Raw genomic sequence first — 19957 nt, 5'->3', positions numbered from 1 at the left:
TGTTATCATTGTTGGTGTGAATCCCTGGTAGTCACAAAGAGATACAGTTATCATTGTTGGTGTGAATCCCTGGTAGTCACAAAGAGATACAGTGTTATCATTGTTGGTGTGAATCCCTGGTAGTCACAAAGAGATACAGTGTTATCATTGTTGGTGTGAATCCCTGGTAGTCACAACGAGATACAGTGTTATCATTGTTGGTGTGAGCCCCTGGTATCACATTTTAATGCTTTGGGGTTTTTTTGCTGTTCTGGGATTCAAACTCTAGTCCTCCCCAATGCTAAGAAAGTGCTCCACCATTGAGTGCATCCCTAGACCTTAGTTCACATCTCATAGCATAGACATGCTGTAACTGTAGGCTAGTCTCTACCCTTCCGCCTACCTTTCACTGTGGCCCTGCCTTGAGTCCAACCAAAGACTAACATGAGTCAGGAGAAAAAGATTCCAGGATGGAGCAAGAGGACTGTTTTTATTTCATTTGACTTTATTTGGGGAAAAACAAAACTGTCATATGGCCCATTCAAATATATTGGGAGATAAGCATGATAATGACAAAAATATTTTTATATAAAACATTGTCACTGAATGAATATAAGCAAAGGCCGTAAAGGTTTTTTGTTTAGATGAGACTCTTTTTTTTTATTAATCTTAAGTCATTTAAGTAAGTTGTATAAATTGTACTTTGCTGCAGACTTCTCCCCCAACCTGCTTTTCTCTACTGCATTTGCCACTCTAACCCTTCAAAGCATTTATAGACAATTAACATGTCACAATGTCAACACGATGGATACTTCTTACCTCTGCTTCAAAGTAAGTTTATTAGCAAAGAAAGCTGATACATTAATTAGTTTTTGGGAGGGGGATACACACATGTACTTCTGTAAAAAATAAATCTCTAAAACCCACCAATTAAGTGTTCCTGTACTAATTATACAAATCTAGTAGTGTTTTCATATATTATTATTATAGATTAAACTATCCTCGGGTTGGTAGGGTGTCTGAGTGGGTAGGGCACCACCAATATGCTTAACAGCCTGAGTTCAATCTCTGGGTCCCATGTGATGGAAAAAGAGAATTGAGTCCCACAAGTTATCCTTGTACCATCACATGCATGCCAATCCACACATATACATGCACATACATGTTATAAAAATATAGTAACTGTTGGTACATTACCTATAAATACTTATAATTTTTCTGTTTTGGTTTTGAAACAGGGTCACAAGCAGGACAGGCTAACCTCAACTGTGTAAGTGAGGATGACCTTGAACTACTGACCATCCTGCTGTCATGGGCTACGTGCTGAGAATGAAGACATACATCACACCTGACTTAGAGAAATTATTTAAAATTCAGCAGTACTATGGAAAAATTAATAAAACATGAATATTTCTTCCATATAAAGATTAGGTCTTTAGAAGATATCTTTCCGATGGTTGTAAGAGAATAATTCAAACTTTTGCCTTTTAAGAACCAAGTTCAGATGAAAAGCAATATTCAGGCAATAAATATTGATTATTCAGGGCCTAGAAGGCAACCGGCACTTTAAGATCATGTTATCCTTTAAGAAGTTTAATAGCTAATAGTATAGCCAGAATCAATCAACATGTAAAGAATTAAAATACATGATAAAATCAGGAGGCAGGTAGATCTCTGTGAGTTCAAGGCCAACCTGGATTACATAGCAAGTGCTACAGCAGCTAGAGCCACATATCTCAATAAAACCAAAAATAAATAAAAGTTGTTCCCCAATGCAAGCAAACAAAAATCAACCCACTAACCACAAGCGTGACACAAATAAAGTATCAGGCTATGCTAAACTCTTCGAGGCTGAGTGTGTACTTTCACGGGTTAAAACTGACGGTTATGGCATTAAGTTAATGGATACTAAGGAGTATTTCAGGCTCTGTGAGGAACTATTGCACAACATTTTAAGTTCAGGGAGTTCTAAGATAATTTACATATACCTACTTTCTTGAAAAAAAATTTCTACCAAAAATAAATAAGTAAGCTATAAACAAGGTTTTAAATTTACCTGATGGCTTCTGCACAAGTTAAAATTCTCAAGTTGGATAGGGAATTCCTCACCCTAGTTATACTAGCTGTGTTACACCCACTAGAACCTGCCTCCCATCAGGGATCTGGAGCTGCTGCTGCTGCTGTTTGCCGTCACTGCTGGGCCTTCCCACACCTCTAGCCTCTCAAGGACTTAAGTGTGGGAAAGGACAAGAAGAAAGGTGAGGTGAGGAGTCTCTGAGCTGTGAGACATCTTCCCTTAGGTAATCAAGAGTAACTAGATATTCAGTAAAGCTGCAGGGCAAGGAAGAGGATCTTAAGGATCTAGAACAGTCATCCAGGAGAACGAGCATGGCTATCTGTATTCTACTTACTCTTTCAAGTATCAGGCTCTGATATTTCTGACATGAGGCACTATGTCTTCAAATTAAGTCCAAGTATTTATTAATAGTTCTATCATCCCTCAGGAGCCATGCAAGAGCACTGTGGATGGGAATGAGAATATATGGCAGCTTCTGGTTTGCTGCTTTGATTCTGCCTAGTGACGTGGACAGACACAAGAGGCCAGTACCACATAATGTCATAAGTGTACAGTGCGGGAATTCGAGGTGGCATGACCAGTTCTGCTCGGGAGGGGTTGCCTCTGTAAAATTAAAGAAAGCCTTTCCATGTGACTGACAGGCTCCGAACAGCAAGCAGGAGCAGATGGGACTGACAGAGAAAAAGCCGTGCTCAGGAGAGGGCTTTGTCACAATGTGCTAAAGACCCACAACTTGGTACCATATAGCTATGATGTTTTGTAAAGAATTAGATTCATGTTTTTAAAGCTTTCAGTCATGAATATAATCATGAATGAAATGAAGGAATAGGAAGAAGAGGATGCCATGCCATCCACGGCAGGGGGATGCTGTTCATCTCGCTTTTTTGGTGTTGGACAGATCAGCCCTGCCCTGCCAGAGAGGGAGAGGATAAGAGCAGGAGAGAAGTTCCAGAGGTTTCTGCTGCTTGGCTTTTTCTTTCATGCCTATCCATGCTGACAGTACTCTGCAGGGATATGAGTTCGAGACAAGGTTACTTTATGCACAGCTTTAATCTCTGATGAGTAGCATGTAGTTAGATAATCATTGTGTGATGAAAAGACATTTTTGCAACTGAGTTGAGAAGATTTTCTCCATATTTCACACTGGCTGGTAAAAAGGAATGCTCCACAATAAAGCCATGAAAAGCAGGGGAAGGAGAGGATGCTCAGGCTGTTCTGACGACACGGGGTGACTGGTGAAGCCGCTCATCTTCACCTTCTCCACATGCATCTGGAAACAAATGCTCATGCGGAAACAGCATCCAGTGACAAATGGGCTACATGTCATTGGGGAGATACTACAATGTTACTCTTTTGAGACAGGGTCTCCTGGAATCTAGGCCTCCAGTTAGTGGCGCTCCCCCTTCCCAAGTTCCCAGATTACAGGCACGTGCCACAAATTTAGCAACACACAGCTCACTTCTGCTATTAAGTTTCCTAGCTAGAGAGCTGGAGAGATAGCTCAGAGGTTAAGAGCACGGACTGCTCTTCCAGAGGACCTGAGTTCAATTCCCAGCAACCACATGGTGGCTCACGACCATCTGTAATGGAATCTGATGCCCTCTTCTGGTGTGTCTGAGGACAGTGTACTCACATACATAAAATAAATAAATCTTTAAAAAAAAAAAAAAGTTTCCTAGCTAGGAAGTCTACTTTACAGAGTGCAAATCTGGAAGGTATCCAAATTGTCAAAACTGGAGGCTGGCCTGAAATTTGTAGCTATCCTCCTGTCTCTGCATCCCCAGTGCTGCGATTACAGATGAGCATCACTATAGCTTAGCTCTTGTATCCATCCTGTGCTACCTAACAGTGAGAGGACAAACCTGACCACAGGCCCACACTGAACTGATGCACTCAACAAGAAGGAGCTTCCAGCAGTATAAGTGGTGGCTGGAGCTATGAGACACGTGGATGTGAGGATAGAAGGTGAACAAAGGTCAATTCATGAAAGCCCAGACTTCAAAGGCCAGGATGAAAAGAAATATATAAAATAACAACAAAACCCAGTACCAAAATCAGTGTACATCTGATATGGGTTGAAAGCGATTAGAGGGTTTAAACAAGAAATCTTTGGCAAGGGAAAACTATCCTAAGTTGGTTGAAGGAAAAAGTATTTAAAACTGCAAGATAAAGACAGACACAGACAGACAGAGAGAGAACCTAGAGTACGTTGTGTATGAAATGAGGCATTTTGAAGAAAAGAGATGTTGTGACACTGTTCTAATTAACTTCAAACAACAGTTCAACAACCTGTTTCACACAGCAATTTCCCAAGATTTTACATAATCCACATTTATTCCTTCTTCACAAACTAGGTGATGAGGGTTTAATATGGGTCATGCACCCCAGTGCTAGCTGCAAGGGTACCCTGGAGAGAAAGGAGGAAAAATGAAATCCCTGGAGCACCTTGTGTTCATTTACAACATAGACAAGAGGAAACAAAGCCTGAAGTGCTTGTGAAACCCGGGTGTTTCTCAGAAGAAAAATTAGAAAAGAGAGAAAGTACTGGATAGTTGACTGAGTGCTGGGGAGTCTGCTTTGAAGGAACTATGGAGTAGTGTGTCTAACTTCCACCCACAGTAACACACACACACACACACACACACACACACACACACACACACACACTCTTAAATACACATATTTATGCTGATAAGAGGACAGGCAGTTTGCATTTTAAAGCCAACAAGTCTGTAAAAACAAGCAGAAAATTATTTAGATTAGTCATCTTCATTTGTTTAAACCCTAACAGAAGTATTCATTTTAGTAGTGATAAGAAAAGGTATAGTTTACTGGTGGTAAATGTTCTAATACAACAAATACATCATAGTACCTATGTGGAATAGTTAATAATGACTTCAATTTTAAAAGAAAAATCCTTTAATAATATATTTTTAAATGTATTTATTACTTTTTAAATGTGCATTGATGTTTTGCCTGCATGTATGTCTGCGAGGGTCCATCCCCTGGATAAATAAAATAAAATAAATCTTAAAAAATTAAAAAGAAAAGGCTTGGTCCAATAATATGTACCTGTAGTCTCAGCTCCCCAGGAGGCAGAACCAAGAGAAATGAATGAACACAGGAATTCAAGGTCAGCCTAGGCAGCACAGCAACACCACATCCCATAAAAGGAGAGGGAGAGAGAAAGGGAGGGAGGGAAGAGTTGAAAAATGACCTTTAATGAACAATCTACAAAGTAAAAAACTATCTACAAAGTTTCAAATACAAAACCAGAGAGCTGAGCAGGAAAAGGTAGGATACAGTTGCCATTCCAGAGCTTGGGAAGTAAATGTAGGAGGAACTCAAGGTCGTCTTCAGCTGCATAGCAAGTTTGAGGACAGAAGGCTCCTGCCTTAGATAAGTAAACAGAGACGGTGAGATGGCTTGGTGGGTAATTTGGTGGCGGGTTGCTACCAGGCCTCACATGCAGGAGTTCAAGCCCCAGCACTCACATGGAGAACCTTGTGACATACTCTATGACTACCTGCCTCCTCTACCCAAATAACAGACACAAGTAACTATAAAACAAAAGAAAAATAAGTTTAAAAAATTAAGTTGGCAATATTTGTGTAAGGTCCTGAGAGCAGTGGATTTCCTGAATAAATAAACCTGGAATAAATGTGACATTAAGTAATGCCCAGTACACTGCTTTGAAAAAGAGATGGTATTACATAACATGCTTTAGAAATGTTTCAAGTAAAAGTTTAAAAAAAAAAAAACACCTCTTTTGTGCCCTAAAATTATTTATTCCCAAAGGGATCACATGTAGCTTCTGGTTTGAAAAAAACCTAAAACCTAACATCAGATCTAGTGCAGAGAACAGACTGGAGGAGGGTGAGGGAGACAAACCAGCAGTTATGTGCTAACGCACTAGTCTAGGTAAAGACAGGGATTGCCGGGCCCAAGGGTGGCAGAGAATGAATTAAAGAAGTGGGCAGGGGTTGGGAATTTAGCTCAGTGGTAGAGCGCTTGCCTAGCAAGCGCAAGGCCCTGGGTTCAGTCCCCAGCTCCGAAAAAAAAGAAAAAGAAAAAAAAAAGTGGGCAAATTAAGGAGCTATTCAAGTAGGTAGAAGACAGAGGTTTGTGTTGGAATGGATTCAGTGGGAAGGACCAAGAAAAGAATCAAGGTGCCTTCTGTGTATCTGGCTTAGGCAACTGGGTGTGGTGCTTTTATTAAAATAAATTAGGAATGGCCAGGAAGGGAGGAAGGGAGGTAAGTGAAGCTGTGGACATACTGAGTTTGAATTCTTATAAACAAACAAACAAACAAAAAAAAAAATCCCAGACGGCTTTATATAAATGCCTATAGCTAAGAGACATTGGAGATGTACACAGAGATTCAGGGTCACTCTATCATTTAGTTGGGAAGTAAACCAGAAAACAAATGTAATGTCATGTCATCTGAAAGCTAGGTGTCAGATGAGATAAGACACACTGTTGTTTGGCTAAAGGTCTCTGGTGACTGTCTACAGTTATCTGGTTGTGACAAGACACACCACAGTGACAGAATGACAAGTCAGGGACAATGCATGCCACGGAGCAGCCTGGACAAAAAGAGTAAGCACAGACAGACAGACAAGTAGAGGGAATTCGAGGGCAGAAGAGGTGGGAACAGAATGGAATGGGTTCCAGGAGGAAGAGAGGGAGCTGATAGGCTAAGACTACTGACCCAGAGCAGAACCCCAGGGACCCGGCTCTCAGAGGCGACACGCTGTCAAGTGTGCCTGGGGAAGGAGAGCAGGCTGTTGGCTCTAAAGTCTACTCTCATGCAGTTTATAATTTGTTCCCACCTAAAACGTAGGGGTCTCCTTCAAAAGCTGGAGTGGAGACAAGGTGACATTCAAAGAAGATGATCTGACTGCAGACACTGGATTACCCAGCAATAGTAGGAGAACCAGTTAACTCTGATCCTAACATTTACAGAATACAATTCCTCAGGGTCACACACATGTGAAGTACTTCCAGGAGCACAAAGGATGTGATTATATTTACCGCAAGACGCTCCTTTACAACCTAACCATCGCACTTAAAAATAATTATATGATTCGTAAATTTCAGCAGTCAACTAAACCTAATAACTTATTTTTCCACCTGAAATGGTACATACACTGTAATCATCAAGATATGACAGCACTCTCATGAGACCATTTATTTACTTGTTTCTTTGTTTATATTTTCCAAGGCAGGGGCTCTTTGTGTACCCCTGGCTGACTTGAAACTAGATCTGTAGACTAGGCTAGCCTCAAATTCACAGAAATCCTCCTGCCTCTGCCTCCCAGGTGCTATGATTAAAGGTGCGCACTGCCACCAACTGGTCATTATGAAGTTTTTAACATCACGAAAACCTCTTACATGACCACAAATATAAAGTGTGATTACATAAAAGATTTTTTTAAAAATATATAGCTGTATTAGAGGGCTGGAGAAATGGCCCCATGGTTAAGAGCACTGGCTGCTCTTTCACAGGACCTGGATTTGATTCCCAGCATCCATATTGTGGCTCCCAGCCATCTGTAACTCCAGTTCCAGGGGATCTGACACCCTCCTTCTGGCCTCCATAGACACCAGGCATGTAAGTAGTGCAGAGACACTCATACAGCTAGAACGCCTATGCATAATAACTATTTCTAAAATGTAGCTATGTTTATGTGAATAAATGTATAAATCATTTTAGTCTCATGTGAACTTAGTGTTGTTTCAATTTTATGCTAAAATGGTGAAAACTTTTCAAATCTCATTAGGACTTCCTAAATAGAGATTTCAGGCCCGGAAAGATGGCTCAGCAGTTAAGAGCACTGACTGCTCTTCCAGGGGTCCTGAGGTCAATTCCCAGCAACCACATGGTGGCTCTCAACCATCTGTAAAGAGATCAGACTTCCTCTTATGGTGTGTCTGAAGACAGCTACAGTGAACTCATATTAAAAAAAAAGAAGAAAAAGAATAAAGAGATTTTTCTTTTTTAATGTGTATGTATGTTTTTGCCTGCATACACAAGTGCTCCACATGCATGCAGTGCCCGAGGAGACCAGAAGAGGGCACTGGATCCCCTGGAGCTGGAGTTAGAAATGTTTGTAAAGTGCTCTGTGGGTGCCAAGACCAAACCCACCAGACCAAGGTCTTAGCATGACCAGCCCCTGAACCATCTCTCCAGCCCACTGTTAATTTTTTACTTCCTTGTTTAATAGCCTCAATTTAAGAAAGATGTTGTATTTGTATGTATTTGTATCTACGGGATTCATTAGAGGCTGGTATGTCAGATCTGCTTAAAGGTTATTTTTATTGGTAATTGAAGTTATTAAAATTAGCTTTTTAAAAATGATTTAATTATTACAGCTACACTGTAGCTGTCTTCAGAAGAGGGCATAAGATCTGACTACAGATGGTTGTGAGCCACCACGTAGTTTCTGGGATTTGAACTTAGGACCTCTGGAAGAACAGTCAGTTCTCTTAACCACTTAGCCATCTCTCCAGCCCAAAATTAGCTTTAATATCTATATTACATTTAAAATCTTCAGCTTTTACTGACATTATAGTTTTCCTGAGTTATTAGGCATTTACTGTGGTTCTATACACAAAGTAATCTTGAATAATCATCAGCAAATGTCTTTAATCTACATGGTCATAGATTGACACAGATGGCACGTGATTTAAATACCAAAAAATTAATATTCATATTTCTAGGAATTAAAAACACAAGAATTTATGACTTTTACAATAATGGAAAATTATCTTGGTACTAAATATGGTAATTCCCTAACAAAAGTTTCACGATTAGAAAAATGAGTATGTCAGTCAATACATTGGACTAAAAAGAGCAGTTCGTATAAAAAAACTCACTAATTTTAATTTTCATTGTTAAACATGAAATCTGATACACAAAGCCTACTGATAAAGTCATGATGATTTAACCTAAAACTGGTTAATTTCCCCTTGATAACTAATCTTCTAACATCTCACCCTTAGAAAACTCCCCTATATTTACCCAATATAAACCTAAGTCAAGAGAAATACATAATTCCTATCATAATTTATATTCATCTGGACTTTCCAATAAATTTCCAAGCTAAAAAGAATTTAGTAATGTCTTTCTAATATGAAAATTTCTTAAGAAAGACATTTAAATAAGACCACGAAAATAACCTCTAAGCTTTTTTCAGCCTAATTATCTGTGTGTTGCAATTAACGATACAGACAGGAAGTATTCCTGCCCCATCCTCAAGTCTTCCCAAGCACAGCATGAGGCATCCTGCTTACACTCAGTCTAACGTATCCTCTGAGTAGGAAATAAAATACTAAATAGGAAAGCTACTGCTCCAAGAAAGCCTTAGAATCTCAAACCCCGCTGCTCCAACTCAAGCCTCAATCCCGAAGCACAGTGTATAAACAGAGGTTCCTGCTCCTTCGCACTGCAGAAACACTAACACTTGTATGATTCTGCTGCATATGCTTGCTAGCCTGCACTGGGTGTCGATATACAGTGCTGCTTAATGGCTTACAGAATGTTCCAAAGGATCTTTAGATCCTTGTAAAGCAGCATTCCCTCCTCATAAGCAGCCCAGCATCCCTCCATCTGAGGGAGAGTTATGGTGTGCAATGTAATACAACAGTTAGCCTCACTGGTGTGGAAAAGGCCCATAATGACTAAGCCAGGTAGGCCCTGGCTCCTCAGATTAGTCAGTGCCTATCACACTCAGGTTTCTCCTCTTGCTACGTGTGGTTTAAAGCATCTCTTGGTTGATCGGCATGTTAAATTGTTTTAGAAATTATTCTTCAAGACAAGTTAGAATGATTCAGCAACTAAATCTCAAATCCAAGAGCAAGAAATGCAGCTGATTTTTTTTTCCTCTGAAACAAAATCCCACTAAAGAAAACCCACTAAGGTGGCCAGAGAACTACTTTACAACAAGCATGTGTCAATCGCCCATACAGTGTGAAAATGAGCATCTGAAAAATAATTTATAGCAAACTGTATAAGGCATGCCTACAGTGTGTGATTTTTGCTGCTATTTTTTAGGTAGGAATAAAGCAACCATGTTCACTAAATTTTAGCAAGTTCATAATTAACATATTGTAAGAAGACGTGATTTTTCTAAGTGTCCTTATCCTTTGATTTTTTTCTTTGCTATTCCCTGCAAATTTTAGCCTCTGCTCTGTGCACTTTTCCTAGCATTTATCACTAGCAACTTGGATGAAACCTTACAATATTTCAGAATTAATCAGTGGGAGATGAGCACGATTCACTGTCTCAGAGGCACCTCTGCAACTTCTTCCAGAGCTCTTTTTAGCCTTTGTTTAAAATTTCAGGATATTTTTTGAGGGACAGGGAAAATGCATTCTGGAAGGGACACCAATTAAAAGTATTAGCAAAAATAAAGAGATTAACCTCTTTTCAGCAGTTAGCAATATAAGATCCTAATTAATGTTCAATAAAAATTCCAAAAGCTAAACCACAGAGTGCTAGCAGTTCACACCCTGAAAATGTGGCCTATTTACCCGGAAACACACAACCTAAAACTAAATACAGATGAAATTCAAACATCACATCTAATATTTGAATTTTAAATCCCGATCTTTGCAAAATTGTCTCATCACAGTCATTCCAAAAGCTACCTTATGTTGGAGAAAAAAATACCCTTTACCCTTTAATCTTCTAAAAATAGATTCCTACTGTCTTTTACAAGAAACAATTACGTTTGCTTATGAGCTCTACCCTATCACCCATATAATCAACACCTAAAAATTTACTTCATCCCATTTTTAATCAACCAAAACAATAACTAAATATTAAAGGAAAAGTCTTACCTAGGTGCTGCATTTCCTTTCAAATGCAAAACGGTTAGATTCCCCTTCTACTAGTGCAGGGTCTGGACATGTCAGTCTGATTGGCAAATATCTGCTGTCCCTTCTGAGGTCACAGCATCCGCAGGGCTATACAGCACTACGTACATTCTCTTCCACATAAAAATCAGACATTACATGAAAGGAAGAGAAAGACAGCCCATTTCAAAGCAGCTGGCAAACCTCCACTGGCAACCTGCCAAGCCTCTGCTAAACCTTCCTGTCTTTCTGAGCATGCTCACTTAAAACCAACAGCATGTTACTATGGCAACTCTGTAGGCAGCCTGTAAGTATGAACCGCCATTCTGATTTCAGAGTGTAAAAAGCCAAATGCTGCAGGGGAAGTCAAAGGAAGGAACCAGCATATATTCTTCCCCACACACAATTCTAGCCGCGGTCTTCCAAAAGCTCACACGTGTGCATGTAAAACAAACAAAAGCTTCTCACATTTTCAAGGCAGAAATTTTCATGCTCAGATAGGTGTTCGCTTTGAATCAACTCATGCTCTTTGTTTTGCCTCTCAACAACTAAAATTACACTAGAAAATCCATCCCATTTTACGAGACACCAGTGAATACAGACAGACAGCATGCGAGCAACCATGGTAACCCCACGGATGATTTCTATAATCTATGATTATATTGTGCACAACATGGCAACAGTGCAAAGAATAAAAACACAATCTACATTTTTTCCTAAGACTTGTCAAGCTGCCAAGTGTGCTTTTCTTGGGGTATAATTAGGATATTTACCCCCTAAAAGGTTTCTAAGTTAGGAGAACCAAGACCTGGGTTCAAATACCCCCACTCCACAGTTTGGCTGTGTCAGCTGAGCATGGCTAACTTCTGAGTCTCGGAGCACCCTGAAAGCAGGCTGCTAACAATTACATCAGCACACTGACCGCTGATAAACATGAGAAAATATCTGATCCCTCCCTCGCCCAAATCTTGTTGATTAACCCTGAAAAGTACTTTTTAGTAACTTCACGCTGAAAACTGGTCCTGATCTATATCTACACTACAAGCCACACAGCCACAAGTCCTCAACCCAATTAAGCTAAGGAATGTTTCAGACAAAAACAAACAACCGAGAGTGAAAACACAGAGGCCTTATTTTCACTAGAAAACGAACGAACAAACAAACAACAGAACGGAACCTACCAGCTCTTCTTCCTCCTTTTTGGCCTCTTTTTCCTTCTCCTCTTCATGCTCCTCGGCTGGGCACTCTTCGTCATCACTGCTGGAAGACTCAAGGATTTCACTGATGTCCATTTTCCAATTATCAGGAACAATTCGAGCTTTTAGGAAGACACTCGCCCTTCGCAGCCCTGAAAGAAGCGTGGACTTGAGCGGTTGCTACAGCACGGAGTACACGCCATTCACAGTCTGGAGGCTCAGCCCGAGTCCAGCCATCATTCACAAAATGATACAGGAAATCAGAGTGTCTCATGAGTCAGAAGATCACGTAGGTCTTACTACATATTCTGTAGGAGTTTATGCTTGTTTACTGTCATGAGATAGAGTCACTGTGTCCCTATGTAACCCAATCTAGCCTGGAACTTGTGACCTTAATGCCACCACCTCCTAAGTCACACCAAGCCTGGCAAAGATTAGGAACAACCCTTCAGAAAAAAAAAAGGTTTATTTTATTTTATGTCTGAGCATTCTACCTGTATTTATGTGTATATAGAGTCCACCAGCATCATTAAATCCCCTAGAACTGATTACAGATGGTTGTGAGCCGCCATGTGGGTGCTGGGAACCAAGCCTTGGACCTCTGCAAGAGTAGTAAGTGCTCTAACCACTGAGCCATCTCTCCAGTCCCTCTACTAGAAATAGGAATTGTCAGCCCAGGCCTGGTAGTGCATGACTTTAATCCCAGCAGTTGGTAGGCAAAGGCAGGTAGATCTCTGTGAGTTCAAGGCCATACAGTGAGGTCCAGAACAACCTGGGCTATGAAGAGAGACAACCCTTCTGCACCCCTCAAAAAGATCAAACATGCAAAGTTAAATTTGTAAAATTTAGAAACCAAACATTTTATGGAGACATAAAAAAAAAAAAATACTACTAAGTAAGAGTGTCGTTCAGGTGTGTCTAACGTATTATCTATCTGTGAGGTTGATACTCAGAAACCAAGCGACAGAGCACCAAGGCAAGGAAAAGCAAAAACACTCATTCTGTTAAGTTACTGATTTTGTACTGGGCCACATGCAGCCTGCCGAGCACAGGCTGGATATAGGATTTCAAACATTTAACATGGTAACACACAATAGTCAATATTTGTTATTTTCCAAAGACAGTCCCATTGTTAAAGAATACACTGACTCTGGGTTCTATTACCTGGCTTGGTGCAGAGCTCAGATTCTGGAAGACTGAGAAGGTCTAGTTCCTTAATGTCCTTTCTTGCTACAGAGTAACTATGAAAAAGAACAAAACAGAGAACTAACTATTCATTAAGTGAAAAACATCATTTAAGCAGTCCACGTTAACCCAGACTTAAGATCCCAAAAAATGAAAATTATTTTGTCAAACAGTGTTTTAATAGTCAAAGGCCATAAAAATCCTGATCCTTAGTAAAGCCTTAGAGGCAAAGTTGTATCTTTTAAGTTTCATGTACTCAAGTACTCTTACTTGAGAGCCTCAAATTCACAATGTTTCCAAATATACGATGTTCCTATAGATAATAGTTTCAATCAACAGTCATTCCAATACTTATAGATAACATCTATTCTGTTTAATATTTCCTAATTTTTGCTAATTGGCTAAAATATTTTATGATTATACATTATGGTATATTTTTCATAGAGAATAACTTATTACTCTTATTATTAATGATTAATTTTACTGTTTTAATAAAAATATAAAATTAAGGGGAAGTTTCTAAAAGTCATTTTTAAAATAAAAAGTGAAAATACTTTACTAATAAAGTCTATTAAGAAGCTTCATAATTCATAATATGAAATAGCACATGGTAAAAATATGAAAAATTTCAATTAAAAACTATGCATACTTTAATTACAAATAAATGTCTTTCATACTGCTGTCACTTGTTATTTTTACATAAAATTTACCCTACATACACACTGTGAAGTAATAGCCTCTCAGTTTCATCTTCAGTGAGTCCCTTTATGGTGGGCGGCCAATATCACTGTGTCCCATCCCTGTGAATCATTACTGGGTGTTTCATTACTCACAATTTAGAATCAATAAATGATCGAACTAAACACTGATCCTTTTTCACTGTGACGTCATCATTGCAGCTGGGAGACACAACCTGGAATACAAATTCAGAATTTATTGACTCCCCTTGCTCAGAAAATGAACATTTATTTTTTTATTTATTACTTTCCCCTGAAGCTCTATGGAATCAAGCCTTTCATCTGTTACAAAAGGCCTCAACTACTCAGTCACACCCCTCAACAAAAACGTTTTCATTGTTTTTATTATGTCTATTCATTTACTTGTGTATGGGGCAGGTAGAGTTCAAGTTTGCTGTGGTGCTCATGTAGAGGTCAAAGTACAACTTTTAAGACTTGGTTCTCTCCGGTCACCACGCGGGTCTCCTAGGGTTCCACTTCAGGTTGTCAGCATTAGTGGCCGCCACCTTGACCTACTGAGCATCTCACCAGGCCCAAGAATATAATTTTAAAAATAACTTGGGGGCAGAGGGACTGCAGAGAGAGCTCAGCAGCTGAGGAGATACAGGTGACCCAGGTTGTTCCTGCCAACCACACAATGGCTCGCAATTGTCCACAACTTCAGTTCCAGGGAATCTGACACCCTCCTCTGGCCTTCACAAGGGCCAGCCACCCTGTTGGTACACAGACACATATGCAGGCAAAACACCCCACACACAAAGGAATAAAGTGAAGGAATGAAAAAAAATTCTGGGTCTGCTAATGTTTCAAATGGATTATATTTTATAAGAAATATCTCAATTGCTAATAGCTCTCATTACTAATAAGTTATAAAAATTTCATTTTTTAGCATATTGGCTTTCTAGATGTTTAACATACTCATTAGGTAATAAAATTAATAAAATATAATTTAAAAATACTATCGTTTTAAAATTTAGAGTTTATTCGACCCTAAGTAAGACACTTTACGACATTTATTAATTTGTGCGGAGGGGCATACACGTATCACAGCATTTATAAAGGTCATATGTTACCACTGTCTCTTTCCTCATGTGGGTCCTGGGGATCAAACTCAGGCCACAGGCTTGTGCTTGGCACAAGCACCTTTACATGGGCAACTATCTTCTGGCCCAAGACTTTATTTTGTATCCGAAACAGTAACATTTATGGATGTATGGTCTGTTTTTATTTATTTATTTTTTTCAGATATGGACTCCTATAGCCCAAGTTGGCTTCAAATTTACTATATAGCCAAGGATGACTGAACTCCTTACCCTCTTCCCTCTGGCACATCACAGCCTGTTTCTTTTAAAACAGGGTCTCACTATGTATCATTAGCTAGCTTGGAAATTACTATGTAGACTAGGCTAGCCTCAAAACCACAGCCCTCTGCCTGCCTCTGCCTCCTAGTGCTGGGATTAAAGGGGCAGGCCAGGGATCTGGATTTTTATTATCTTTCCATTGTGTGAGCACGCACATGCACTCACAGAGAGAACAGAGGTGTCAGCCCTGTGGGTGCTGGGACCCTCTGAGCATGGGTGCTCTGTCCTCTGGTCCTCTCTGCAGAAGCAGCATGTGCTCTTACATCACTGAAGCGGCATCCGGCCCTTCATTTAAAACATACACCTTAGTATGCATCGACTTTAAAATCTCGCTGTTAGAAACTTCATAAGATCTTCATAAGGGCATGGACAATTGTCAATTTGTCATAACAAAGTTTTAATTTAGCCTTTGAAGTAAAAAAATTCCTCAACAGTGACATTAGTGAGTAGTTTTTTGGTACTGTAGCAGTGTCTTGTATTTAAAAACCTCAAGCTGGGTAGAACACTCCTAAAGTTAATATGTAACAAACCTGCGTCTTGGACATTGTAGGCAAAAGTTCTATCTCAGAGACACACTTGGGCTCCCAACTCTTACTTTTTTGTAATTAAGTTACATTAATCCTTAAATAACAATATAGTAACTATCATGTGTAACACTACAGAGTCAGATTTTTAAAAAAAAATTTTTTTTGGTGGATTTTGGGGTTTTATTGTCTTTGTTTTTTTGTTTAGTTGTGCTGTTGTTTTGAGATAAGGGCTCTCTGTTTGGCCTAAATGAGAGATCTGCTGGCCTCTGCTTCCGAAGATAAAGTTGTGCACCACTGCACTGGACTGGGTTTTTAAATATTATTGATTACTGTTTGATCTTGGGCAGGGCTCATGCAGCCCAGCATGCCCAGAACCTGGTATGCAACCAAGGATGACTCTGAACTTCCGCTACTCTCCTCAAGTGTTAGGTCAGAGTCGTGGCCACAGTTTGACATCAGAAAGAAATGCAGGTCTTGTGAGGACAGGTGCTAGTAACTAGTGGAGTAGTTGTGCTTAACCTCGAGTCAACGATGGGCCAGAGGGGCGAATCTAAGACGTAAGAGAAAGAACACAACAGGAGGATGATGCAGTGGTCCACCAGGCACAGGACAGTACCAAAGGCGGGAGAGTTGGCTCCAGCTGGCCAGAAGAGGTGGCAACAAGGTCTTGAGATGTAAATAAATATAAACCTAAGCCTTGTCACATCACCTGGCAGCCACTCTGATGGCGTCCATATTGATTTCTGTAAACAAACGGTCTTACAAGCATTCCCAACACGCAGCACAAACGCCATCTTTTCCAGGACTATGTGCAGAATTAGCTCCTAATTCGCAGGTGGCCCTGTGAAGGCCCTTCTGCTGCAGGGGTCAGTGACATTTGCAGTTGCATCCTATTCTTCCCTCTTCTCTTCCCTGTCAGTCAAGAGGATTCTCTGAGAGACACAGTCCGAAGCAGTCTTCTCTCATAGATCCTCTAGTGCTCATCCGTTCCCACTCTTCCTGTGTATACAAAGACTGCCATTTCTAAAGCGCTAAACATCTAAGTGCATCCTTTCCTTCTATTACTTCCTTATTTTAGTTTATGTGCCAGTGCTAAAAAATTACTACAACTTTTTTTTCTGAGGGAGGAGCGGTTTGAGACAGGGATTCTCTGTGTAGCCTTGCCTGGCTATCCTGGAACTTGCTCTGTAGACCAGGCTGGCCTCAAACTCAGAAATCTGTCTCTGCCTTCTGAGTGCTGGGATTAAAGGTGTGCATTACTATATTGGGCTTAAAAATTGAGTCTATAACTTCCAACGTAGCCTGTTTTATATGTAGAGCGCATGTTCTTGAAAGTCACAATGAGAAGTCCAACACCTGCCTGTCTTCTAAAGAAGGCAGAGCCGAGGCAAACCAAGTTCCCTGTTGTCCTCAGGTAATACTCATTAACTCAGGGTGGGGCAAGGCACACAGACTGAAGCCGTTAACTTAGGGCGCAGTAAGGAAAGTAGCACAGGGAAGAGTGCCTGGCTAGCATGCCCGGGCCTCCGGGTGCAGACACACACACCTCTATTCCGAGGGTCGTGAGGGGAAGGCAGGAGGGCCAGAATTTCAAGGCCATCCTAAGCTGTTTGGCAAATATGAGGCCAGCCTGAAATATGTGAAACCCTGTCTCAAAAATAAGAAGGTTGGGACTGGAGAGATGGCTCAGCAGTTAAGAGCACTGACTGCTCTTCCAGAGGTCCTGAGTTCAATCCCCAGCAACCACATGGTGGCTCACAACCATCTGTAATGGGATCTGATACTGTCTTCTGGCACACAGACATTTCTGCAGACAGAGCACTCATACAAAAAAACAAAACAAAACAAAAAAATACATTTAAAAAAATAGAGTTGAGAATTTATGGTGAAGAAGTGTTAGATATTCATTAAAAGAATGTGAAATTAATTGATTAAGCAGACTCAGTAAAACTAGATTTAATTAACTGAAAGATTAAGGTTTTGTGTGTGGAATATGTGTGTGGTGCTTGCACACGAATGAGTGGGTGCACATAAACGTGTGGATGCATGTGAGCATGTGGATGCTTGTGAACACACGGATGCATGTGCTCATGTGGATGCACACGCTCATGCACATGGGAAGCAGACAATGTCTTCTGCCATTCTCCAGACCCTGCACTGCCCTGAGACAGGGTCTCTCACTTAACTCAAGCTTGCCTCTTTGGTTAGGCTGGCTGGACAGATGCTTTCGAATCTTCGAGTCTCTGTGCTCACTCCCAGGCCATGCCTGGTTCTTTCCATAGGCACTGAGCACTCAAGCCCTGGCCGTTAAGTTCTCCAGCTTGCAGGGCAAGTGCTCTTACCAGTGCGCGCCCTCAGGAGTGTCTTGTTTTGTTTCTGAGACCAAATTAGTCTCCACCTCCTGGGCGGAAGCACACTTCCTGTTTTGGACTCTGAGAGGCTGAAACTTCAGCCCTGTAGCACCACATCAGACTATATTGTGGGGATTACTGTGAGATAATCAATCAGGATTAAATGATCCTCCTAAAAACTTAGTTCAAGATAATTAGTCTGGATGTAATAAACAAAGAACTAAGGAACCCGATGTGGTGGCTCACACCTTGATCCTACAACTGAAGAGACTGAAGCAGGAGCATGTTATGAATCTGAGGCAGCCTGGACTACACAGTAAGTTAGTTCCTGGCCAGCCTGGACCACAGAGAGACAACAGAACAATGATAAAAAGGATTGAGGAGGGTTGGGGATTTAGCTCAGTGGTAGAGCGCTTGCCTAGGAAGCGCAAGGCCCTGGGTTCGGTCCCCAGCTCCGAAAAAAAGAACAAAAAAAAAAAAAAAAAAAAGGATTGAGGAATGGACCTCCAAGAACTGAAGGCGTAAGATGGTGACAGGGCAGGGGAAAACCTGAAAGATGTCAACAAATGATAACAGAACGGAGAACCAAACACAATGGCCAGTGTGAGCGACCTGTCTTGATTTTTAAACTACCATAAAATCTTCACTAAATTTATAATACTTCAAAAATATTTTAAATAAATATTTAAAAATCCATTTTCAAGGTTGGAGAGATGGCTCAGTGGTTAAGAGCACTGACTGCTCTTCCAGAGGTCCTGAGTTCAATTCCCAGCAACCACATGGTGGCTCACAACCATCTGTAATGGGATCCGATGCCCTCTTCTGGTGTGTCTGAAGACAGTGACAGTGTACTCATATAGATAATAAATAAATAAGCCTTTAAAGGAAACCCCATTCTCCACAAATAGCAGCGCTGACTTATTTTGCAATGAAACTTACCAAAGCAGGATAGCATTCGGTGCTCTGTGCTGTGGGTGACACATTTACAACTCTTCCTAGAAACTCATCATTGAGACGCCTCTTGTCTTCCTCTTCCTCGCCACTGCTTTCTTCTTCCTTTTCATCTTCAGTGCTAAGAGTCAGAGAACATGGCCATTATCCTAACGATCCGTAGTGTACAACACCTGGGCACATCGAGGTGCTTGCCATGGCTTCTACCCGTTCTACTGGCTCCCAGAGCTGCCGCTCCATTCTCACTGGGGCTGAGGAGATGGACAGTCTCCTTCCTCAAACAAGTAATTGAACCACCTCAGTAAGTAACACTTGCGTTTGCTTCACTGGGTCAGTGAATACCTGGGCTTCAGTTCCTGTGCCAGGACAGAGAAGCCTAACTGTATCACCAAGTGCACTTTTTAAAACATACCACCTTTCTGTTCTTTAATGCCGTAGGAAAATGATGCAAGTTTAATTTTCTAGTAGGGTATAAAAATAGCCCAGAAAAAGCATATGTGGTTTTAATCAGATATCTTCTCTGGAATAACTATTTACTTTTAAGTGTCCATAACAAGCATTAATTATAAGTCTATCCTTTTTAAACAAAAATGAATATGTATTCTTTTAATAAATCCTGATGAATAGTAGCTGAGTAATCTGACATGCTCTTGAAGCATCCTGAGTACCCTGATATCTGCCATTCAGGGCTGCTAACTATCAAATGATCTGGAGGCACTTGGTCCCTTTTCTTC

At 40.5% G+C, this 19957-nt stretch overlaps 1 protein-coding gene across 10 annotated transcripts in view; it reads right to left on the bottom strand.

Moving 5' to 3' along the window:
- Positions 1 to 19957, bottom strand: part of Arid4a (AT-rich interaction domain 4A) — a 77559-nt gene that overhangs the window by 33504 nt on the left and 24098 nt on the right. For 9 of the 10 annotated variants that reach the window (XR_010052092.1, XR_010052090.1, XR_010052094.1 and 6 more), the window contains exons 8-11: positions 19212 to 19344; positions 14130 to 14209; positions 13276 to 13352; positions 12097 to 12263 (exon numbers count right to left, since the gene is read on the bottom strand). Coding sequence is in view for 2 of the 10 variants with exons in the window: in NM_001395713.1 (NP_001382642.1) it covers positions 12097 to 12263; positions 13276 to 13352; positions 14130 to 14209; positions 19212 to 19344 (457 nt within the window). In the remaining 8 variants the exon portion in view is untranslated. Of the gene's footprint in view, positions 1 to 10900; positions 12068 to 12096; positions 12264 to 13275; positions 13353 to 14129; positions 14210 to 19211; positions 19345 to 19957 lie in introns of those variants that run through there. The other variant, XM_039112258.2, reaches the window with a different exon arrangement.

Source organism: Rattus norvegicus, chromosome 6 (assembly GCF_036323735.1).
Source record: "Rattus norvegicus strain BN/NHsdMcwi chromosome 6, GRCr8, whole genome shotgun sequence".
Classification (NCBI taxonomy): domain Eukaryota; kingdom Metazoa; phylum Chordata; class Mammalia; order Rodentia; family Muridae; genus Rattus; species Rattus norvegicus.
This window is presented reverse-complemented; position numbering and strand designations above follow the sequence as displayed.